Source organism: Anarhichas minor, unplaced genomic scaffold (genome assembly GCF_050575085.1).
Source record: "Anarhichas minor isolate MPS153535 unplaced genomic scaffold, ASM5057508v1 ptg000002l, whole genome shotgun sequence".
NCBI classification, from domain to species: Eukaryota; Metazoa; Chordata; class Actinopteri; order Perciformes; family Anarhichadidae; genus Anarhichas; species Anarhichas minor.
The window spans coordinates 4,695,919-4,715,856 of record NW_027466448.1 but is presented as its reverse complement, the minus strand read 5'-3'; the positions used below and the strand labels follow the sequence as shown (position 1 = coordinate 4,715,856).

The following is a 19,938-nucleotide window of genomic DNA, read 5'->3' as shown; positions in this document are numbered from 1 at the left end:
AAGTGCCATATAGTCCCATCATGTTCAAGAGAAGGCAGAGATCTCTACAGACGATATCTCCCAAACTAGGCAAAATAATCTAGATCGATAAATATGACTACAGGTAAGAGGAAAATGTGTTTTTGAATTTGGGGTGAACTGTCCCTTTTTAAAAAATGGAACGGGGACACAAAATAGTGCAAAGGAACAAAACCGCCAGAAGTAATATCATCCTTCTGTATAGATGCAGGAGATCTGGCTTGTGCAGTGGTCCACCCCACTGAAGAAGTCCCTTCCATGCAGTTCTTGATCAGGATCCACATCCTGTGCTTGACTGTGGACATCAAATCCTGCAGATGCGCATGTAGCCACACACACACACACACACACACACACACACACACACACACACACACACACACGCACGCACGTATGCACAGAGAGAGTGTTGTAAGATCCGATGGCAATAAAGTGATCATGTTTGAATATCTTAGTTTGGACACTAATTTCATTACCTGTAATGCAGGAAAGAGACGTTTGTAAGGTGGCCACCCCATTGGGATGATTGGCTGCTGGAGCGAGGCTGTCACCAAAGGCATCAACTTGCATCAGGTGACTTGAGCTGGTCCGTGCTGCGATCCCGCCATATTGTGGAGGAGAATATATCATTGTAATCTGCCCTGAGAGCCCTACGGGGAAAATGTAAAAGCTTCACTCTTGTATCCACATCGTAGAGAACAACTCAATTAAAGTCTGTAGTTTTTCTCCTTATATCACACATTCCTGTAGGAAAGTAACATTAGACCTCGTAAATTAATCTTTTACCTTGTCTTTATTTCAGTAACGGATAAAACTGAAGTGCTGTCAAGTCCGCGGGGAAAAGAGGTGATATCTATTTAAAGGTACATAGAGTGGAGCTGCCTGATTCTGTCTAACAAGACAAAACACCAGCCACCTGCTACACATCAACAATATATAATAATTAATGTGCATGTGAAAAAGAAATCACTTCAGATTGTCAAGTCGCCCAGACATTTACTGATAGGCTCTTCAGATGTGAAACATACACTATTAACCCTTTTTCAGAAGCACAACTGTATTCACATCGATTTGGCAATAAGATGATTAACCTCCGAGTACCTGGATTGTGCTCTGCCATATCAGGAGGCTGGCTGGGCTGCTTCAGATCTCGCTTGTTCTGCAGGGATGTCCCATTGGGAGGATGAGGGAGGCAGGTGGGACGGCAAGGCCTGCACCGGTCCCCGGGGAGGAGCTGGTGAGGGGAGGGATCAACAAACCTGAAATATTTCAGACTGAATTAATAACGTTGCTTGTTGAATAAAGAAAAAGAACAATGTAGGTTTTTGTTATTAAAAAAATAAACTAATTATTACTTATTTATATGCTGTGAACCGTGCAGTAACATCCAAAACAATGTTAATAATGTAGATATTGTAGTTTTGAGCGGCGTTTCATGTTTCCTTACCCCCCCTACTCTGTCCAAGCATCGGACCTGGGGGGACAGGGCCTTCTCCGTTGCTGCCCCCTCCCTCTGGAACTCCCTGCCCCAACACCTCAGACATTCTTCGTCACTTGCCACTTTCAAAACTGCACTTAAAACTCACCTATTCAAATCTGCTTTTAACCTCTAAAGTCAGTCATGTATGTTTTCTTTCTTTCTTTTCATGTTTATTTTATTTTATTTATTTTTTTCTTACTGTTATGTCGTATATTTTGTTCTTATTATAAATGCTTCTATTGTTTCTGTTTTTAACATGTAAAGTGTCTTTGAGTGCCTTTTAAAGCGCTATATAAATAAAATGTATTATTATTATTATTATGATTCAAATGTATGGTATATTTGAGGCTGGATTACATTATCCTGTATGGTGTATGTTATGTTTTTTAATATAAAAAGATTTTTAAATATTTCTCACATTAAAATCTATAACCCACTGAATGGAATCAAGGTTTATAGAATATTCTGTAAGCCTTAAGGAGGCAGTATTTTTGCACGGGTAAAGTACTGAAATGCAATACATTCTACAGGTGTTGCCTTTGTTGTGCGCATCCTCTATGTTGTATATGAATCAGTGTATGATGGGTAAAGAACAAAGTCAGGCAACATCATTTTTGTCTCTATAAAGATGTAATGAAATCATCTAAATGTAAAGACATCACTATTAAAGGCTATCAGTTTATGTTTTAAACCACTTTTCTGTTCAAGAAATCAAAAACCAAACTTCAACTAGAATGTTTTGGCAAACATTGCACTTAAACAAACTGTATTTTTCCAATTCCATGTTACCACCACTTTCACACAAACGCATGATTACCAGTTAGACTGCATAAAAAGCATTAATTAATCCTTCATGCGGTAATGACCAGGTGACGGTTTCACACAGCCTGTGTTAATTTGACACACACTTCAGCAACCATTTGCATTAGATACACCAGTCATCATTCATGATTGTCCTCAGGCAATTCTTTACTCGCTTGAATGATGCAGATGAGATGCACAACATTACTCGTATTTGAAAGAACCACTTACTAGAATGCAGAAGGCTCCCTCTATCAACTTTGTCTGCTTTTCTACGTGCACGTAATGAGGAGAGAATTACAGCTTTTATATTTTCTGCTGTATGTATATGTACGCCAGCGTATTGCTGCCACGCCAGAAATGAAAAAACAGATCAGTGTAACGTTATCATGTGATATTTTTTAAATGTTAAATCAAGGTTTTTTTTTCACATTATTACAACGTATAAACTCATCACGTTATACATGTCTTGTTTTAACAATATACTATTTATCTCGTACACGATAACTTATTGTTATAACATAAAAGTTAAAACATGGTCTCTGTTGCTCATTGTAACAACATTAAGAAAATCAAGAACATTACTTTCAGATTGATTTAACAGATTGTTAAATACAGCGGATTAAACTAGTAAATGTAAATATTGTTCAGTGACCATGGGAGCTGACACCCCTGCTGTTAGGTTTGGCCAAGTAACACTTTTGCATGTCTACTTGCCAATAACAATAATTCTGAAGGAGCCAGAGTTTGTTAACAATATGCAAGGACTGAATGGGAACCAAGAAGAATCCCAGAACAGTGTACTGAAAATGGCAACAAGGATTTTACAATCAATTTAACTTTCTAAAAAAAGTAATTACAGTGTCTCCCTTCTCACACTGGACCTTTTTTTAAATGGTATTTTTTAGATTCTATGTTTCACTTATTGAATTCCTTAGCCGCTCTTGTCGGTGGCTATAGCATCCTTTTTAATGCCAGCAGTCAAGACCAATGAGCCAAGGCAAGGTCTGCTTTCGCAGGCCAATTGTCCTCCCAGAACCCTGCAGTGAATGCTTTGGCCTACTGCTGATATGAGAACAATCCCAACCAGTGAGGAGCCATGAGCATCTGGCTGCTCAGAGCGACTTGAAATACTTCATCACATGCTTTTGAAGTTTGTAGATGAAGGGGTGTTTTTCCTATGGATTGACCAGGGAAATGAGTTGCTGGCTGTCCCAAACCTGTAAAGCCCCTTCCCAGCCACAGCACACCCTGAAAACCAACAAAACCCCCCCAGCTAGACGATTTTATCAGGGTACAAAATAGCGCTTTCTCTTAAACTGATTATTCTAATTATGAGCTTATAGTCTTGCCGCCATGACAACCAATGTTTAAGTTGATTGTTTCAGATCATCAAAAGGGAGCAAAAAAGATGTGTGACGCATTTAAATCAGTCATGGTTAAAGTTCTTACTGTGTCAATGGGAATACAAAATCAAAAGAAAATATCAGTTGGCTAACGGCTATAAATGTTGCTGCTTATGGTTGTATTCCACAGCTTTGTCTTTTTTACTTTTGAATGGGCATGTGCACGCTTTTAGTGACCTTTTTCCCCGTAAAATGTAGTTGGAATTCCTGTCCTATTATGGGATATGAATGCATGGATTGATGAATAGTAAAGTGGCTTGAATGTTTTATCTTAAATGACAAAAATCCTCGGTACCTGTATTCATCTTGTAAGGAGCACAACAGAGCCAGGTGAGGATTGCTGGAGGAGTCTCGTCCCTGTGGATCAGCTGAGGAACAGGGAAGACAGACACTTCAGGGCTGTCCACCACAGCCTAAATCTAATGGATACACCTGTTATGTGCACATGGTTGCAGGAGGATATGCTAAAGTCTCTAGTTTTCACATCAAACGCATATTAATGCAAGAGCCAGAATTTACCCAGACCAGAATATGACTCGTGGGATGCACAAGGCGGAGAGTTCAAGTGTATCCTCGCCAGTCGAGAAAGGCTTGGTTGCAGAGGGTGGATGGTTAAACAGTCTGTCAGCGTGTCTTGAGTCACATCAGCAGTGGATTTCATCTAGAAACATGGCACATGGAGCATAATCCACAACAGCAGTGGACAAAATACATACAGCAAGGGTATTCTGGAAGAATTTCCTTTGATTCGTATTATAATTCGACTGTGATTGTTTTATCTAGATTCTAGAATATTACTTCTGTCACACCTTTATCATGAATAGTGCCTTTGTGCTTTGACGCTGTGCTCTGTATATTTTTTTATTTGGATATAAGGGCTATAGCAGAATACATGCCAGCCAAAAATAGTATCAAACAATATGAACATCTTAAGGATAATGGCTTCAAAGCTTGTTTTCTACCATCAGAACTATTTCTGATATTATTACACAAGAAACGACTAATGGACAGTATAAATGTTAGAATTTTGCAGTAAAGAAACAAATGTATAACGCATTCAATCTTGAGAAGCATCAGTTGAATCCCAATTACTATAAACATTTACTTTAGGTTTAGACAAGAGAAGTCGTGCATGTGGGAGACTTTGTAAAATGTCACCTTTTTTAGTAACTACCCACCTTCTTTGTATCTATGGTGACATCACCCTCAGTAAGAGCTAAAGATAATACATCTCACACACACACACACACACACATGTAGCAATCTGAACTGAAGCGCTGCATGGCCATAATGTGAATCTTTAAAATTGACTCAACCGTAGTGGAAAATAAAGGAGGTGAAAACGGGACAAAGATCCGACAAACATAATTATGTGTATTTTTCTGCAACCTAGCTCAGTGTGAGGGCAAGTGGATGTATTTTCATCTGACTGCAATGAAATTAAAGTAAATGACGTGAACAGTTAAGTTAGCAGAGTTAAAGAGAGTGGGATGGAGAGCACATCACAGAGAGTATAATGCGCAATACTGTCAGCTAATTATGGAAAAGAAAGCATAATGACATGATGGGTTGATATAGATTTTCTTTTGTTTATCGGTGTCTACTTTCAATCATCACTAATGAGATTTGGCCCCCTGGACCCAGCGAATGTCTTTTACAAATCCATTTTTTTTTTTTTTAGAAGAAGACAGCTTACACGCTCTTTCAGTTGTGTACTTGATACGTTTTTCATTAAAATACATTCTCAAGAACAATAGTGCTTGGAAAAATCAAGTGAATTGTGTTACAGCACACACTGCAGTCTGTACCTTCTTCCGTAACTGCCGTTCTTTAGTAGAGTGGGATTTCACGTGTTTCCTCAAGGAGCTGGGATCAGTGTAACGCTTTGCACAGCCAGGCACCTGGCAGGTATATGGCTTCTGTACAACCACAGACATGTGAAAACTTGTCGGACTCCACTTAGAGGCAAAAACGCACACATAAGCTTTGAAATCCCATCGATTATTGAGCGTGTTTTGTGCAAGGCTGCCACTCACTGTGTCCAGGTGTGTACGCTGGTGCTTAGCTCTGTCACTTGAGTTGCTGAAAGCCTTGTGACATCCTGGGTGCTGACACATGTAGGGTTTCTCCCCCGTGTGGCTACGCAGGTGGATCTTCAGATTTTCTAGTCGAGAGAAAGCCTTCTTGCAGCCCTCGAACTGTAACCGCATACAAACACAGCAAACGTTGTCTAAGCAGGACATTGCATCCAAAAATGTATTTCTACTACATTTAAAACAGGCCTGGGGGGCCAATGAGGCGTTTGCCTGTTGACTCCCTCCAGTGCAATATCCAATATAAGCTCTGCAATTATCTCCAACATGATGTTTCACATATACCTGGAGCTATGAGCTTATTAGCTGAAAGTCGCTGCAGACAAAGGCCTGCTGACCTCAGTGTGTGGGAGGGAGGGAAAGAGGAAATATAGAGAACCTTTTGAATGGATACAATTACTGCCATTTAGTGTCAACTGGCACTAATGTAAGTCCTGACTGCTCACTGCTGTAGTATTTTCATGATTGACAGGCGAGCAGCTATGGAGCAGTAAAGCCCTGAAAGATGTAAACATTTGGGAGAGACGGGTGCATTTGAGTTTTTTTGCATTTTAGGCAAGTTTATACCTTGTCACAACTGCAAGTCTCTGCTATTATTAGTAGTGAGCAGACTTTACTGTATCGCTTGTCTCTGTTTGATTAGTATACAACCACATTACTCCCTCAGCCAATATAATGCTGCATTTCTTTGTGACTTTATACTTCCAATACTTATTTAGATCACTGTGCCTATTTTTTACACATATGGATGTTATTGTTAAGATTATATTTATTGGAGTATATTGTGAGCATGTAACTTAGTTGGACACACAGAGCACACCACCCCATGAAGAGGAGATATCTACTTAGGGGTTTTAATTGCAACACTTTCAAATCCGTTTAAATAAAATGCGAGAAAGTCATTTTACTTGCCTACTGTTTAAAATATACATTTGTTTTCATTCTTAACACAAATATATTCTCAAAGACACATTTCTGATAGTTGTGTGTGTCACCAGCAGGGGGCAGTGTTCATACACACATCACTGTTCTGTCATTCGTGTGTTGAATCCATCTTGCATCCCCTTGACAGCGGCTGGTAGCTATCAGTTACAACACAAGTGAAGTCACATCTACTATACAGTACATAGATCAATCTACTATACAGTACATGCAATCCTCAGACTGAAGAATGACTACATTACATATCTCAATATCTGTATCTATACATCTATATATAGATATCTATACATCTATATATAGATATCTATATATCTATATATATAGATATCTATATTTCTATATATAGATATATATTTCGTATATCATACATACACTGCAGTATCATGCGACCACAGTGACTTTAGTGCTTAATATGTCTGTCCACTTTGTGAGACCAGGACTTTACTCCTCTCTTCCTGATCACAGGGGGGTTGGAATGTGATTGCTCGGCTTTCTGGAGAAAATCACACAGACCATGACCAGTTTTGTTATTTTTTCCTCAAAGACTAGATTCCTGACATACTGATACCTCTCAGTCATCACTGCCAAAGTCAAATCAAAATGTCTCTGCCCATTTATAGTTAACTAACAACATTCCTCTGCATTCCACATATAATTACCTGCCTTTCTTTATGATCACCACACAGCTATCTCCTGACATCTATTCTTCAATTGAACTTGGAAATAAATAAAAAAGTCACATCACTTTTTTACCAAACTTTGTTAAGATATTGGCACAATTGAATGTTATGACAATTATTGTTGAATGTTAAATGGATGGTGGTTGTATTCTGGACATTTTTATAAAAGCTTAAGATCTAGATTTACCAGCGCTGAATATGAAGAATTATTAAAAATGTTGTCAAACCCAATAGATTTAATTGAAAGATGAACATTTAGAGAGGCACAAAATGACAAATGCATCTCGTAACCCCTATACTCGCCATTTCACTTTCCAATACTGGTCTACTATGACTATGATAAATGCTCCTTAATAGGGGGATGGTCTTGCAAAGTTGACCAATACATAGTTTAAATTCTTAGCTAGAATACCACAAAAAAAAGCAATGCAGACGATGATAAATAAGTCTTTCAGAAGCAAAGTGGTCAGACAAGTGAGAACCAGCATAAAGCTCAAAGACCCCAGGCCTAGCCAGGGTTGGGTAACTGTGTAACTCTCTTTCTCTGTCTCATAAAGCTCTCCTAAAGCGCTGAGGGCTTTCTTAGTTTGTCGTGAGGGACGTTTGGGCTGAAAAGAAAGCAGCATGGCTCCTCGGTGTAGATCAGTGTTACGGCCAGCTTCTGACAGGCCCTGGCAGGTACTCATGCCCTGGCTGAACAATGACAGCGGCAGTCTGTGCCAGCAGAGTCTGTCCAATGCCCAGTCTTAGCATGAGGTCAATTCACTCTGGACTCCACTCTTCCCTGTTTCACAAGTGATGTTTCTACCCTCTTTGCTCTTTTTGTTTCACCCGTTTCCTTATACTGTGTATATATATTTTTTTTACTTTTCATTCCCTCTCTCCAGTGACTCGTACATTCCTGGAGGAGTGTTACATGAGAAATAATAGTTTTGCCACAACTAATAATAGTTACAATCTCTACCTATGGCGCTAAGTGGTGATTTCAGGCGTGTTTATTGGATCTCACTTCTCAGAGAGCCAAACTGTGTCACGTTTTAGTAATAATTAAAATATTATACTATACGTCCTGCAGATGCAAAATATTTCATTAGTGGGCCGTGGACCGAATCATCATTGTTACTTCATTAGGCGATAGATTGTGACTTAACAGATATTTATTTAAATGAAACATCTTTGACATACTTTAATTAATATGTAGCACACTATCAGTTTGCTGTCACAATTTTAGAAAACACCACGTGGGACTTTTCATGGAACAGAGGAGGGAGTTCAGCGTTCCGGATCAATAAGTGGCTTTGTTTACGAAAGCTAAATAATGACCTAGCTGTGATGTGAAAGCGTATTCCAGATACTAAAGCACTATTTTCTTTGGTTAGCTCCCTCAAAGCAATTGTAAGGATGTTGTGAAACCTGAAATCTAATCAGACCTGAGTTTCAGTGTTCACAAGGCTTAAATTACAAGCTGCTCATGTACGGCAATTTAGTGGATTAGCAGGGAACTACTGTTTAATTTTCACCATACTGGTGCAAATGCACTGATTGATCAAAGCATTATTAGTAACTCATTCTGAAAGAAGATGAATTACATTTTGGCCAACTTTGCCAATAACTGAAGGTCACTGGGTACAATTATTGTTTTACTGAACAAGCAGTATATTTAGAATTCAGTAAAAACACAATTTACTCATTACAACTTAAATTAATTGAGTGGATGTTTTTTTGTGTTGGAGTAGAAGTAAAAAAAACACGCCAGCCACAATGTACAAGCTAATAGCACAGAATGATATTAAAGAATGTAAAATCATAATTAACAAGCTGACCCACAATGACTGTAGGAATCTCTTGTTTGGGTTTTAAGTTCACTCTCTGCTTTTAAAACGTCACGTTTAAATCACAGTGACAGACTGGTGAGTTGAGAGTATGTTAACAAACCGCTGCATCCTCATTAAACGGATTTGTGAGACGACGGGTACAAGCCTGGGCCTGCCCTAGATGTTCACTTTGTAACAAGAGCTTCCCTATTGTTCTGCTGCAGCCTCGCACTTTACCATGCATCAGTTTATTCACCTGCCAATTATTTCCTAAGGAAATCGTGAGTGCTGCATCTTGACTTGAAGACTCGAGTGCTTTTAGCTTTTCGAACTGTTCTGTGAAATTCTGAGTTTTCATATCTCGCATTGCTATCGTTGAAGCGCAACTTTAAAATCTCAAAGGGAATACATGTAAAAACATTAACATACTCGTGCAAAGATATATGAAATACTCATGTAAAGAAAGACAAAGCCTGCACTCTTGGTATAATGTTCAAAGTGCAGGTAAGATAACTGTAGTGTGCTTAGCTTTTCTCTCTTTCCCCAGAATAAGCCGGTCCTATATTTACTATACCACAAATACAAGTACCACTTTGTTACAATTCTGTTTTTGGCAATGGGTTGTGACCATGAATACTTATTGAATGATTACATGGAACAGAGACCCATCCAACGTTTGCGGCCCCATGGCAACAGAGCGGGCTTCAACTAATAAGTGAGTATTTTGGTACCAAAGGTCGACTGCAGGTATGCACGCCGTTAATAACTGACTTGTTGAAAGCAGCGACATGAGGCATGTTTTGCGAGTGGTTTGTCAATTACTCATCTAAGTCTGCGGTATTTTCCCGGTGGGAGTGACAAAAAACAAAAACAAAGGAGGGAATTCAGAGTTGTATACTGTCCATACATATTTTTTTTAGCCATTCTAGCTGCATGGCTCCATGAGCAGATGAAACAACAGGTTTAATCCCACTGATTTTTGGTGGTCCTTTTGACATTTCTTTTATCACTACCACCACCTTTATTGAAATATTAAAAAGATATTAGATGGATTGCGATGAAATTTGGTAGAGACATTCATGGCCCCCTTTTGGTGAATTTAAATTACTTGGGTGATCCCCGGACATTTTATATAATGCCACTATTAGGTTATAATTATCTGATTCTTTGGAATGTCATTAGCTTTGCAGCTATTTGGTTATAAAACAGCCTCAGCTGTATTTGTTTATTAGCAACACTAAGCTAACATAGTGAAAATGGTGACCTTGCACCTGCTTAACATCTGCATATTATGCATTGTCTATGTGAGCATGTTTGCATGCTGACACAAGCATCTAGCTCGAAGTACTGGTGTGTCTTGTTTTTAATAATCCCACATTGAATTTAAAACTCATTAAATTGCTGCACAACTGAAACAACTCATCGACATTGGACAAACAAAGCTACCATTTCATCAATAATCCGCCCCATGGATAAATGCCAACTCTTTGGCCACAGATGCAGACCTATAGATATCCAGACTATGGGGGCATCACCTTCTCAGAACGGCGGCCAAGGTTGTCAGACGGTGGCCTGGCAGGACCCCTGCAGCTGACACTGCTGCCCAGTGGCTATACTAGAGAGCCATGGTGCCATGCCAGATCTAAAGTGCGAGGCTTCCTTTGTGCTGATTTAATAACTACATAATTGAGTTAACTCCCATGTCAATTATCACAGCGCTCTGCTAATTACCGCATGGCTAAAGTTAAGAGGAGAAAGAGGCCATATTTTTTACCTAAACCTTGGCTATAAACATAGAGCACACAAAAAAAGTCTGAGGCTTGAAAGCCTTCAGCTAGGTACTGTGGCTTTGAATGGAACATTGAGAATTGGACTCAGTCAGCCCCCGACATTCATCATGTTCCTGCTTTGACTGCATTCACTCCGTCTTCTCACAACTTAGTAAAAAGATATTCATCTGATTTAGAGAGAGCCGTGCTGTAATGTTGAGAGGGGAGATATCATACGTGATCTTATTTCTTAGAGGCAGAGAAATATAGTGTGACGATAGATAAATAGATAGATAGATATACTTCTGTTGCATGAGAAGAGACATAGCTGTGATCGACATGGTGTACCGTGCACTTGTTGGGTTTCTCTCCCGAATGGATCCTCATGTGGATAAGAAGCTTGTATCGGGCATTGAAGGCCTTGAAGTTGCGTGGACAGCCCACCCAGTGGCATGTGAAATCCTCAGCCTTCCTTTGGTCCACATGTAGCTTTTCTATGTGCTTTACCAGCTCCTCCCTTTGGTCGTAGACTGCACTACAGTCCAACCACCTGCAGCAGTGGGCCCCATAGTCCTCCAGCTCTCCTTCTTCTTCCTCCAGCATAGGGACCTGGGGTAGAAAGTTCACCCCATGCCTGTGATGAACCATGGGAACTTGTGTTAGAGGGAACTGAGAAGGGGACTTTATTTTACAGTACTGTCTATTGAGGATGTGCTGGTGTGAGTGGTAGGGTGGTGGAGGCCCCTGTGGAGTAGCAGCCTCTTGGATAGTAGCCAGCAGGGCTGGCTGTAACTGTGGAGGTGGCAGCAGGTTGTTGGTGGTTTGGCTGCAGCTCTCTGCTCTCTTCTCCAGTGACCCTCCTTCCCCAGGGAGGCACTGCTGGTCCACCACCATGTTAGCCATCTGGCTCTCCAGACCCCCTCCCTCTTCAAGCATCTGCATACGGCCATAATCCGTCTGAGGGGCCAGAGCCTGCGAAGAGCCTGGCATGCTGTAGGGATGGGCGTGGGGGATGCAGCGGCCTCTCACACCCAGGAAGTGACCATAACCTTCAGATTGGACAGGTGAGAGTGTGGGGTGGGAGGCTGGAGAGCTGCGGGAGCCATTGATATAGGCCACAAGTGAAGTAGGTGAGGTGCGTATGATGGAGTTGAAATCAATGCCCATGACATCCGACAAAGGCGACATGGAGAGCGCTCTCTTCTTAGCCCGTGACTGCCTGGGGCTTCCAGCATCGCCTGCAAAAAGATATGAGGGCAGCGAGGCGGAGGTGCTGGTGCCACCTGATATGGTCGTGCCGGACATGGCCGTGCCAGGGGGAAGGCTGAGCTGCTCACCTCCTTCGCTGGCCTGGGCGGAGCATTGAGGCAGACCCAGTGGAGGAAGCACACGGTAGCCATACGACCAGTCATGTCTGCCACTAAACATCGACTGTGTTTCAAACAGACTTAGGGTAGTGGATGCCAGGGATTCTCTGGAATGTAAGGATCTGAAACAGATTGTTGTTATCCACTTTAGTATCGCTCTTAAGGTTTAGTGAGCTCATCATCACAATCACATACTTTTATTGATATTGCCCACCTGGCATCAGTGTGGGGAATCTGCACACTGTGTGGATGTGTTGGGGGCTGTTGTGCTGCAGGCCTTGCAGTATACCGTTGGCCTGTGACAACAGTCATGGGGCTGCTGGTCACCGTCAGATTAGCAGTGGCTGGCTGACCAAAGACTTCCATGGTAGGCCCAGACACGGAGCAATCGGCTGGACACAAGCCCAGAATTCAATAAACAGAATATCCATATGGGAGATACCTTATGAAAGTATATCGGTTACAACAGAGCAACACAACTTTTATCCACTTTCAATAAATCCCTACAGATGAATTCAAAGTGTTAACATAAAAGTACACAATTATTTGGAAAAGACATTGCAGTAAAAAATGCAAATAAAAACTCAAACACATCACATTAAGTCTGCTTTAACTAAGGGTTATACAGCAGATTGTGGAATTTCCCTCACCAACCTGACACTTTCTGCTCTGTTAATCACTAATGAGCTTTTCACCTCCTTCCATTTTTCCTCGGTAGAAAATTTAGGGACAAGCTTTATGCCTGGTTAATTATCAATACATGAGGAACAAGACATTTTGCAAGACAGTAAGGTTGTGAAGAGCATACTGAGAATAAGTGAAGTATGAAGATGCGATTAGTAACTCAGTTGTAGTTTAGTATACAACATCACAATACTGAAGTATTAAAATACTGTTCTGTAGAGTAAAGTTACACTTGCATTGTACTCACACATCCTGGGTTGATTAGATATTTTTAACCTTTGTTTTTACCTTTGAAGCTGTTGTTAGAGGAGCAGCGTCCCGTCTGTATGGCGGTTGTCACTCTTTTGGTTGTGGGATGATGAGCAGGCACATGTAGGGATGCAGTCGAAATGTTTAGATGTGTCCCGTTGGTCAACACCTGTCTGCGGAGGCTCAGGGTCGGCAGGACAACATGGCCTCCGCTCTGTGTCCCAGAAACAAAGGAGTGGATGGCACCCGTTTTCACTTTCTCCATGCCCGAGGAGTAACTAAGATCGGCTCGTTGTGGTGAAGGCATGGATATTCTGATGGACGGGGACTGGTGTCCTCTGATCATGCTTAATGATGGGGACACGCTGCAAGGAGACACCAGGAGCTGACAACCCTTTCCACTCATGGCTGGAGCAAAGTCACCAGAAGCTCTGCGTGCAGGAACTTGATTCAAGTTGCTGCAGTTTGCCAAGTTTGCTTCACTCAGGATATAATAATCCACTGCTCATACCTAGGAAATTATTCAAAACAACAACACATAAAATATATACTGTCATCAAATAAAGGGTACATTTCAATGTGGAATTAAAACCGCAAATATGATATTACACAAACAAATACAGTCTTTGTAAAATACAACCTCAAACCTGGAGAAAACCACTCAACAGCAAGTTAACTGTGCAAAATATATTTTTCAAAAATAAATATTAACCAACATAAAAGTTGCTTCCGTAAGAAAACATATTTTGTTATGATGACTGAAAGTTAACTAGTCCATGGAAACAGTATAAGGCCAATATTTAAGTTAAATTTAAGGCAATTCTATTGGGAAATGAATCCAAGAAGTGCTTCCAAGTGTATCCTCAAAAACAAAAACAAAAAGATGCAACCAAGAGACCTGAACTGTCAGCGCCACGGCCACTCACCTCTTGCTGCTGTCGCAAACACTTTACCAAAGTGACATGTCAGAATGAATGACTCCTTCAGTCCGCTGAGCTGTGAGCTGTTATCTGGATGACAGGAGATCAACTGCCGTGTTTCTCTGAGTTTGTGATGGCTGTGCGCTGAGCGGAGAAGTTAAGCCTCTGAGGAATCTCTGTTTGAACCGCGTCCCACCTCACTCTTCCGTTTTTTTTCTAGGAACTTCTTTTCTTTCACCGGTTACCCCTTTGCCCTTGACTCGGCTTTATGTGAGCAACGTCATTTCAAACTGAGTACACCTTAACAGTAAATAGTTAAAGTTTATTTTTTTTAATTACGGGTCTCGTTGGTGCGTGCGTGTGGATATGTGAGCGCGTGTTCTGTGATGCCACTACGACAAATATATATTCCTTGCTCAGTTGCATATTGGTATAAGAATATTATTTTGAAAATAATTGTTAATTGAAATTTCTGGAAAGAAAAACAAAAACATCCCGCCTTTATTTTTTAAATGCTTTCCCCACTCAAAATAACCTTTACCCCGCAGTTTTAGAAAGATCTCACTCGCGCAGTAATTTAATTAGTAACAAATTTAAGATGGCTTAAGGATGTCTGTTGTGTTCGGTGAAACGTTTTTGGCTTTAAAATGACAGATTCAACGTGTTGCAGCTCTAGTGATACGTCCTCAAATTAGCTCAACATTTCTTAACTGAGATTGTAAAAAATCGATAGAATTATGTTTTGAAAAGGAGACAAAATGCTGTCAAAAATGATTCTAAATGCAATTTCTTCAGCATTTGTATTTCTGTTGATCTGATAAACTTTAACTGAACAAATTATTTTAAATTCTTCATGCCACTCAGCATGGCAGAGTTATTTGGGAACTTGCATTGAAGAGGAACTCTGCTCCACAATCTATATCAATTATGCTTATACAGACTGCATACACTAAATGCAAATACATATGTAAACAGGCTGTGGTGACTACTATGTCTTGAGTGGTGGACTCTACAATGAGTCATAATGTCTGCTGAGAATTTGATTGTAGCTGCATAGTGCACTGTATCATCTTAAATGGGAAGTCAATTAGGTCTGTTATTTATCCAAAGATATACCTGTCATAAAATAAATGTTGATATTGAATATGAAGTAGTAGTGACCTCTAGTGGGGTAATATTTAATTACTGTGCTCCCAGCCTGTGAAAGTAAGTTAGTGTGGCTACATTCATGCATGTTTTCTGCTTCAGTTCTTACTAATATTACTTTGTCTGATGTCTTTGAAAACATTTCACCTTTGTCAAAAAAGAATAGAAACAGTGATGTACTGCAGAACTGAATACCTTTTCTGTTCCCATCTGTCTTTGTGTTCCCTCTGTTGCCAGCAGGGGATACTATTAGTACACCAATGAGGTGGCTGCAATGTGGTAACGGTAATAGCACCACTTATTTTTCAGACAGAGAAAAAAGAATAGGAAAAGAAGGGCATGTAAAGATGTATAAGGACGCAGTGTGATGCTTGTGGGGGTCACAAAGATAAGACTGCCCCATGTTTACAAAAGACTCTACATCTTCCAGGGATCTCGCTTGCTTCAAGCTGTAATCCACCGGCCTCACTGTGATTCGGCATCTTCTTCCCTCGACTAAGTGAGTCACGGTTTGTTTTCAAATGTCAAATGAGTGGAAAAGCGTCCACGCTCGAGGCAGAACAGCAACACAGATGTACGACAAACACTGGCACTTGGAACAGAGCTTTCATGTATGTGCTCACACTGAATAACAGTTTCCAACCCTGTCGGTCAAACTGAACCAACATGTTCGCTTTTTCCCTGTAGGCCAAGGCCGAGGAGCAGTGTGTTTTTCAGGAAAATGAATTTGAGGAAAGGAGGCAGGGAAGGTGGCGTAATAGGTGCAGCGGAGCGGAAAATACTTGAAGAAGATCAGATGAGATACAAGTGTTGACCATTAGAGCAGAGCTCCATTTGTAGCAGAATTAATGCTCTAATAGACTCTCCACCACTTACAGAATCCATTTCCACCATCTTGATGACAGCAGCAGCACTCCTGGAAGTAGCAAAGCATTCATTCTGGTGTCAAGATGAGAAATCATGTGTGATTTCTCTCTAAGTTATATTACAATAGTCACTTACGGTAATGCACACCCCAGTGGACCCTGTGATTAATTAATCTGCTTTTGATTTGCTAATGACAGTTCAAGTCAAATACAAGGTTAGTGAAGGCTGAGTCAATCCTTTTAACTGCAGCTGCAGAGAGGACTAAGGTGAGCTGAAAATATATCAATTTATTGGCATCATCTCTCATTAAAACGGCTGCCATTAGCCCGCGGCACCTCGAGTACTTACTCACAGCATATTACTGTAGTAGGCAAATCCACGCAGGTATCCGGGATTACATTAAAAATTTTCCCATTAACATCACTCATGTTTTGTAGCCCATAGTGTTAAAATAATGTTTTGTAAGTCGTCTAAACTAAAAAGACTATAACTAGCATGCTCTCAGAGATGCAGCGCTACCCTCTGTAAAAGAAGTACAGTACGGAGAGCAGGTCCATCCATCCATCTCCTCGGTTGGACCTCTACTGTCAGTAGCAACACCTAAGATGAAGATGAGTGTGAGAGAGATGTGCTTCTGAGCGCCTTCCATCTCCATCCATCAATCCTAGTTGACTTCTCTAATAACCTTTACAGAGAAGAGATGTTTGATGGAAAAAAGGAAGGACAGCAGAGAACACATGCGCCCATGTCTTCTCCAGCAGGCTCTGTCTTCCCCCCCCCCCCTACCCTGCTGTGTTTTTCCAACAGGATGACTCTAATAAAAGATTGCTGACACAATAGCCCCCGTGTTTAGAGCCGCTGTTAGGCCACGGGCTTGTTTTTAATTTGAGCTAACATTCGGGATGAAGCCTAAGGGTGTGGGCGCGGTAAGCTCTTTCTTTCCTTTTTGGGTATTATTAAAACTGCGGCTATGGCATCACATCTAAGATGATGAGGCCCAAGCGCTGGAGTATAATTGCAGGACTCTGAGTCTGCCAAATCAACAGAAACATTTCCCAAGACTTCAATATTTAAACACAATGTGTGAAAAGAGGCTCGGATAACAAAAGATGCGGATCATGAGTAAAAGGGAATTTAATTTTCAATTAAACTGGAGTTACTCAACCCTAATATGATGTGGCTCAATGACAAAGCTTAGAGCAATAGTAATGGCCCAACTTCACATAATGCTTCCAGAGGAGAGCTTTTATCTATGTTTAAAACATTTATGCACATAAGATCTGGAGCCACAAAAGAACTGACCTATTGATGATCTCAAACTGTGGAATAGGTTTCAATGCTGTGCTTCTAGCTACTTTTAGACAAAGTTTTCAGGATGCTTGACACATCTCTTATTTGTGCTTGAAGATGAAAATATGGATTAACTCATCTATTGTACTGCATTATGCTCTTGAAAGCACCTCATTTTTATCATATAACAGTTTTTAGATTTTGTCAAAAATTGTATAAGTTAGTTTAACTTGACTCGTGGCTTCCACAACTTGGAGAGGCTGATGGGCCACATAAGACAACCTAAGGTCCAGACATGAGGGTGTGTCATTAGACCCCTGCCTGGAGCCCCTGGTCAGATCCCCCCCAACATCAGTCTTCATTAAAAGGTTGCTCTCTGAGCAGATGGTCATTAAGAACCCCCCCCCCCCCCCGCCAACACACCTTGTTCCCGGCACCCTCTATATACTAGGACACTACCTAGAGGACACCCATCGTCCCTCAGGAATCCCAGAAAGCCGCGCCAAAGAAGAAGAAGAAGTGGTGCCTGACAAGGCCACCTGGTAATGATCACTCTGGGGTCCTCATAAATCTCTTTTTGAAATATTTCAAAAGAACAGCATGAAGTATGGAGATGGCCCATGCAGCAGTCTGATCAATATGTCAAATCCTGTGGCACAAGATAGAGGTGGTCAGAATGACACAACTGATACAAATCGCCCCCCAAAAAGTGGGTAATATCATCAGTGCTTTCCTGCTCTGTGTATCCTTTTCCAGTTAAGTGTTTTTGTCTCTGTGGCTTTTATGTGGCCGGCATATCAATGTTGTTTGAGACTGCGCTATCATTCAGACATGTGTGGCAGGGGACACATGAGGACATGGTCAGGCTTTTAGGGAAAGCTGGGGTTTATAAACACAGGATGTTAAAGGGACTTAGGTCCTGTTGCTTCACCGCGGTCACCTTTTGCTGATTACACCAAGACTCTACGGAGGAGTGGTTGCTTTGTGAATCTGAACCAAAGATACCATTTCTTTCTCTATTCACTAATGTATACAACCTTTACACCAATGTGAATCTACAATCAAACTCCACTAAAACAGGGAAAGAGGTCACAGGTTGTCTGCTATGATTTTGTTAAGTTGTAACTCTCGGGTCCAGTATGAGTAATGTCAATGTTATCTCCATTTCAGTCGAGTTTCATCGTCAGTATCTCCAGCGGCAGCCACCATGGATCCCAATTATAACAATAATCACTCCCTAGCTGAGAGCACGGTTTCAGACAGGGTAAAGTATTATTCATCTTCATCATATTCATTATCAGGCAGCAGACGCAGGTGTCCTGGCCTCCCACTGCTCCACACCATTAGTGACTGATAGACAGTGGGACTATAGAGCCTTTACTCCACAGAACACGCCTACATACAGCAAGTACTAAAAATGTAATTTAAACAAGTTGTTGAAATCTGCATAGCATTTTCTGATCATACCCTATCTCCTGCTAATCAATGCAGTAGTTGCTGCATGTCATTATCAGGTAGACAGGGTGCCATGTCTACAGTACGTGCACGGTCAAAGGTGACACAGCAGGGGGGTTCACAGCACATCATTTGTTCTCCCCTGGCCATCCTCTGCTGTCTATCTAACAAGGAGGTTCAGTGTGACAGACATGTAGTGTCTCTGTTTCAGGCTACATAAGGACAAAAAGGTGGAACGATGGCATGTTTGTCACCTTTCCATCCACCCCATACTGACATGGACATGGGGGGAAAAGGGCAGCTGGTTCCCTGTTGAAGGGACCTGTGGGTGCCACATTTGTATATTGTGTCGACTGCTGTGGGTGCTGTGCGTGACTCTCGGCGTAGCTCGCATAAATCACCTCATTAGCCTGTTCTCTAATGGGTTATTGTAGCACCAGGCTGACACCCTGTTCCCGTAAAAGCTCATGAGATTTAGAAATTCAAAAATGATTTTGGGTGGGATCGTTTTCCTATCCTCTGGCACCTGGTCGAGGTCATTCTATTAGGTGGATTGATTTACATATAAATTGAACATGCAGTATTACGCACCTCCTTAAACTCATCGGTTTCACCACTGTATCCCATTATCTGCCTTGCATACTTCAACAAGCATTTCATTTCCTCTTTCATATTGTCTTATGTTTCATTATGATTCAGTGTTATTTATTAAAATTAATTTAGCTAATAACGCCCACATGCACTGCCCCTTTTCCTGCAATGCACCTATTCTAATGTGTTCTGAGCGACTGTGTGTCCTGAGGTAAAATGGGAAATGTTGAAAATTCACTGGAATATGAAAAGCAATCATATTTTCTGTATCAGTAAGCAGGTCTGTGGTAGCTGGGGGTCATTCTTGCTCTCTGCTGTTGCTTGGGGAGGCATTTTGTAAGAGCCCCCAAGGCTCACCTAGTTAAT

The 19,938-nt window shown here is 41.1% G+C and overlaps 1 protein-coding gene across 1 annotated transcript; it reads right to left on the bottom strand.

Annotated features, from left to right (window-relative positions):
* Positions 1-207: 207 nt before the first annotated feature.
* On the bottom strand, positions 208-13,746 carry glis3 (GLIS family zinc finger 3). Its single transcript, XM_076098867.1, has 10 exons — positions 13,343-13,746; positions 12,585-12,762; positions 11,352-12,492; positions 5,742-5,903; positions 5,514-5,624; positions 4,231-4,366; positions 4,001-4,073; positions 1,120-1,277; positions 495-668; positions 208-335 (listed from the first exon to the last, which is right to left on the bottom strand). The coding sequence occupies exons 1-10, from the start codon at positions 13,707-13,709 to the stop codon at positions 208-210; spliced, it is 2,628 nt and encodes an 875-aa protein (XP_075954982.1). The 5' UTR covers positions 13,710-13,746.
* Between the last annotated feature and the right edge of the window lie 6,192 nt (positions 13,747-19,938).

Excerpts from the sequence above, each read along its gene's own strand:
- glis3 (XM_076098867.1), bottom strand. The coding sequence starts at position 13,709 with ATGAGTGGAAAGGGTTGTCAGCTCCTGGTGTCTCCTTGCAGCGTGTCC. Across the intron at positions 12,763-13,342 it reads CTCTAACAACAGCTTCAAAG|CCGATTGCTCCGTGTCTGGG; the intron begins GTAAAAACAAAG and ends GCTTGTGTCCAG. Across the intron at positions 12,493-12,584 it reads ATTCCCCACACTGATGCCAG|ATCCTTACATTCCAGAGAAT; the intron begins GTGGGCAATATC and ends AATCTGTTTCAG.